The sequence below is a fragment of the Myotis davidii genome, unplaced genomic scaffold, assembly GCF_000327345.1.
Source record: "Myotis davidii unplaced genomic scaffold, ASM32734v1 scaffold575, whole genome shotgun sequence".
In the NCBI taxonomy this organism is placed as follows: domain Eukaryota; kingdom Metazoa; phylum Chordata; class Mammalia; order Chiroptera; family Vespertilionidae; genus Myotis; species Myotis davidii.
In genome coordinates, this window is record NW_006290306.1 from 2,157,671 (window position 1) to 2,162,376 (window position 4,706).

Consider the following 4,706-nt stretch of genomic DNA (forward strand, 5'->3'; position numbering starts at 1 on the left):
CAGCAGATCCAGAGAGAACGATAGAGATGTCTGGGCAGGGCGGCGGCTTGTGAGTGAGGGTGAGAGAAAGTCTGAGTGAGGGTTAGAAGTGGATGAAATGGGAGACTGAGGAAAGGTTGAGTTTGTGTTGTGTGGAGATGAGACGAAGTAGGATGGAGGTTAGGATGAGATGAGGGGCAGGTGAAGGATGGGTGAAATGGGAAACGGTGAGGTGACCATGTGTGTTGGGATGAGATTGGCATAAAGTAGGGTGAAGGTGTGGGTGCAAGGCAGGATGAAGCAGATTGAGGTTGGCTGCAAAGTTGAGTGTGTGTGTGTGTGGGGGGGTGTATCTGAAACATGGCACCTCCCTCTTGGCTGGGCCCATCACCATGGGCTCCTCCCTCCCCTCCAGTAGAAAGCACCCCAGCCTCTTTGCCCTCACTCTCTCCAGCTCTTCTTTGGCAGGCCTTTCTGCTCAGGCCTACGCTGGGCATCTCACTTCTTTCCTCCCTGAAACAAGGTTCTGGTGAAGCAAGGAATTGAGAGAGGAGGCAGCAGAGAACTTGGGAGCTTTAATGGGTCTAGAAGGGAACAGAAACACACCAGGCCTGTCCAGCCGAGAGAATAGAGGTGGGCGGAAGGGGCCCCAAAGCACGTAGGTAAGTCATGAGGGCAGTGCTCCTGACCAAGCCTGCTGAAGTGCCCAGGAGGAGAAGGTGGACTGTGAGAGGCCTCCACCCTACTGGGGTCGGGGCAGCTCCATGGGGAAGAGAAAACATGAGAAAAGATTTGGAATTCAAAAGAGAGGGGTCTTAATGGAGGGGGCTTGCCGGAGCCAGGCCTAAGCACAGGTGGATGAGAGGAAACAACAGGGAAAGCCGAAAACCTCCCGTCAGGGATCTGAGGTCTAGAAGAAGATGGAAGTTAGAGGAAGTGGGGGGACACAGTCACCCTCCCCCAGGGGTTGGGAGGTGGGGTGAGGGGAATCAGCCGTTAAAGGAAGATTGAGACGGTTTCAGATCCTTTCCCCCGGGGCTGGGTGCGGCGAATGGAGTCAAATCTGAAGTCAAAGGAACGGTGGGAAGGCGTGGGGACTCCTCCCCAGGACGCAGATGGGACTGAGCGCGGGCCGGGGCGTCTGGGAGAGGCCTCGCCTCCAGTCGGGGAATTCCAGTACGGGTTCGGGGCCGCAAAGAAACTGGACGAGGTCACGGGGAGGGCTGGGGGGTGGGGCGCCACAAAGTTCATCTTCTGTGGGTGGGCGTGGTAGGAGCCCATGTACGGGAGGTCCGAGGGGTACTTGTAGAGAGAGGACTCCGGGGGGTGGGGCTGGAGGGCCTGGGCGATGCCGTGGAAGTCGAACTTGTAGGCGTAGCGCTTCCCATGCACCTTGGTCATGATGTTCTTGTCGTAGTAGTAGCGCAGCGCGCGGCTCAGCTTGTCGTAGTTCATGTTGGGCTTGCTCTTGCGCTCGCCCCAGCGCCGCGCCACCTCGTCGGGGTCCGTGAGCTTGAACTCGCCGTGGCCACCCTCCCACGCGATGCAGCCTGCGTTGGCACGGTCCGCCAGCAGCTCCAGCAAAAACTGCCACAGCTGGATCTGCCCACTACCTGTGGGGAGGAGGTCGTCAGCCACGGGCGGGATGGGAGGCTGGAGGTGGGGAAAGGGATGAGAGGAGACGGGAGAGACCGACCCAGCTGGAGGGGCGGGCCAGGGAGGGGCTGATCAGCAAAGCTCTCCTAGTCGTGACCACGCTTTTCCACAATAGAAACACAGCCTCCACTTAGGCGAACCAAGGCCTGCCAGCGCCTGGCTTTATGAGAACTGGGAGCAAGGGCGAAGCATCACCTCCTCTGCAAGGAGGCAGCATGGCAGCAAGAACCTGGGCTCCCTAAGGTGAGCAAGGACAGGATATCAGCCCCTGCGCGGCCACTTGGGCCCGAGTCCTAATTGGAGCAGAGCCTGCACAACCGCGGGGGTAGCCTGCCCAGGTGTTTAAACTGCCACATCCCAGCTGGACCACATTCCGAGAGCCAGAGAGAGGAGACCACCGTGCAACAGGACCACCCTGGCCCCTGGACAACGCCCAGCCCCTAAAGGCATACAGTCAGTCCGCTGGCCGCCTGAGCTGGGGAAGAGGTGGTGGCTGGTTTCTTTGCCGCACTACTCAGACAGGAATGGGGACAGGGGCCCCCAGGCATGAGAGGAAGGGCAGCTTCTGAAGGCTCTCTACCCTCCTATACCCCTCCACTCCTCTGCCCACCTCCACACCCACTCCACATCCACACACACACTCCTCCCAGGGTCTGGTGCTGAATAGGTTGGGCCTCTTTTTCGGAACAGGCGGGATTCCTGGCCTGCAAAGTTGCCATACTTCCCCGGGAGATGCACAGCTCTGAGGAGAGGGGCTGAGACTGGGAAACCGACATACTTAGCTCCCTGCCTTCTCCCATCTTTGGTTCACCTCCAGGCTCTCCTGCCCTCTCCCTGTTCTGGGGTTGTTGGAAGTGACAAGGAGGTTTCCCCAGATATTAGTGTGAGGAGAGTCAAATGCCCCAGAACTCCCACTCCCCTGTATTGGAGCCTCAATCAGCCAAGCAGAGACAAATCTTGATATACACCCACCCCCCACACCCTTTTAGAATAAAATGGATTTTCCTCAAAGTCTGATTTCATCCAATCGAGCCTGGGGAACCTCTCTTTCTTTTTCAACGACTTGCTCAGAACTCAGATGCTGCCCCCCATAATTTCAACCCCAATCCCTCCACAAGAGCCCAGAGAGGAGCTGCCTGGCTCCAGGTAGGGAGCGTTGGGTTTTAGGTCAGAAGCAAAGGAGGGTTTGGGTAAAAATGTGCAGCTGGTACAGATGCAGAGCGCCACCGGAGGCCTGGAAACACATTCCTGATGGAAGTCCTGTTCCCTTTTGAATAAAACTGTTGCCGGCCTTGTTTTTATGATTAACTGCAACCATGAAATTTAGGGTGCCGACTGGATGGGGAGCTGTAGGGAGGCTTTGCCTGCAAAGCCAGTCAAGCCCCACCAGCGAGGCAAAGCAGAAGGTAATGCAGCCACCCATGGGGAGCTGGCCTTGAACATAAGAATCCACAGCAATGATCCAGGGGACTTGGCGGGAAAAGCCTGGCCACTGCGGGTCAGTGAGTCAGGTAGGTGCCAGTGGTGCTCGTGGTCAGGGAGTAAATCTTCTGGTCTCTTTGCCCAGTGGTGCCAGGGCCTTGTGCTCCTGTTGCTAGCAAGGAAAGGATGCCAAGTGCCTCAGCCCTGTCCCCAAAAGAGTGAGTGGGGGCCATGATCCTCTCCCTCAGCCCTGAGACTTGGAAGAGGCAGGAGCTCAGGCCAAGTGAATGCGTCCCCGCCCCCCTCCCCGCTATCCTTCCCACAATTATGCCCGGACCCTCCGATTCCTAAAGCCCTGCAGTGCACATCCCTTCCACCCTCTGTTCTGGTAGCGGTGCCGCCTGTCCTTGGGTGGATGTCCTGGCTCCCGTCCTCTGTCTTCGCCCCCGCCTACCCAGTCCACCAGCCAGCTCACCTTTTTGTACCGCAGGGCTCAGCGGCCCCCACCCCGGGCTCTTCCCCTCCTTGAAGAGACCTTCTCCGACCGGATCTGTGGCAGCAGAAGAAAACAGTCAGAGGGACCTAGGCGGAGGTTGCGGGCTTGACCCAAAGGGCCCAGGGGCCAAGGCTCCAGAAGGGGCGTGAGGCTGGGGGCCCGAGCTGCCCGGCTCCTCCTCCCGGAGCCTGGCCCGGGCGGGCGCGCGCCGCGCTGAGCCCCTCCATAACGCCCAAGTCAGGAAACGCGTCCAGGAAAAAGGAAATCCGCTTTCCGAACGGGCCGGCGGGAGCCTTATAAAGCCGAGCCGGGGCTGCGTCTGTCGAGCCGGAGCGCGGGGAGCCCATCGGAGAGAAGAGGAGGGCGCCTGGAAGGCTGGGCCGGTGGGAACACTCGGAGCACGGACGGAGGTGAGGAGCCACGAGGGTGCAGGGGCGGCGCCCGGCCGACTACAACCTCCCAGCGCTGCACGCGCACCGAGTCCCCACCACATCGAAGACCGCTGTTCCCCCTCAGGCTCTTTCAGTCCCTGAGCTGGCGCCCTCGGCCTCCCAGTCTCCCAATCTGCTCACTTCGAGCCTTCTAGACCTCACATGAAAGCCCCACAGCTCTCCATCTGTCTTTGCCGCCCTCCAATGCCCTAGATGGCTCAGTCCTTCAACGATCCGAATCTCTGGACTGCACCCCTTCCCTTGGACCCCAACAATCTCTTTCCCACGCCCCAGGTTAGACTTCCAGCCCTGGGTCCCGGTGCCTCCAGCCCCCAGCTGGTCCCTGGTACCTGGCAGGTACATGTTGATCAGCAGGGGCTGGGAGGCGCCGCTCTGTCTCATCGCCGCCCAAGGCTGGGTGGTGGGAGGTTGGGGGGAGGGGGTGAAAGAGGGGGGACGCGTCAGGCTTTGCGCTCTGGGGTACTGATCCCCGCCCGATGCGACCGCGGGTACTTGGGAGATGAAGACAGCGCCAGGTCCGGCAGGTCCTGGAGGGAGGGGGCTGGCCGGGTGAAGCGGGGATGGAGGGGGTCCTGGAGCCACGCTCCCAGCTACCAGGCAGCTTGGAACCCTGCGGCCCCCGGCGCGGGCAGGGGCCGCAATTTCCGTTTTAATTAAAGCGCTGTCGCCTCGGCCCCGGGACCCCGCCCCCGCCCCTCTTA

General features: G+C 60.2%; 1 protein-coding gene across 1 annotated transcript; it reads right to left on the bottom strand.

Annotated features, from left to right (window-relative positions):
* Positions 1-975: 975 nt before the first annotated feature.
* FEV (FEV (ETS oncogene family)) lies at positions 976-4,700 on the bottom strand. Its single transcript, XM_006763433.1, has 3 exons — positions 4,335-4,700; positions 3,533-3,607; positions 976-1,592 (listed from the first exon to the last, which is right to left on the bottom strand). The coding sequence occupies exons 1-3, from the start codon at positions 4,384-4,386 to the stop codon at positions 976-978; spliced, it is 744 nt and encodes a 247-aa protein (XP_006763496.1). The 5' UTR covers positions 4,387-4,700.
* Between the last annotated feature and the right edge of the window lie 6 nt (positions 4,701-4,706).

Bases quoted from the DNA above. Each gene is read 5' to 3' on its own strand.
- FEV (XM_006763433.1), bottom strand. From the start codon at position 4,386: ATGAGACAGAGCGGCGCCTCCCAGCCCCTGCTGATCAACATGTACCTG. The intron at 3,608-4,334 runs GTACCAGGGACC...CTGCTGCCACAG, and splicing joins GATCAACATGTACCTGCCAG to ATCCGGTCGGAGAAGGTCTC. The intron at 1,593-3,532 runs GTGAGCTGGCTG...TCCTCCCCACAG, and splicing joins GAGCCCTGCGGTACAAAAAG to GTAGTGGGCAGATCCAGCTG.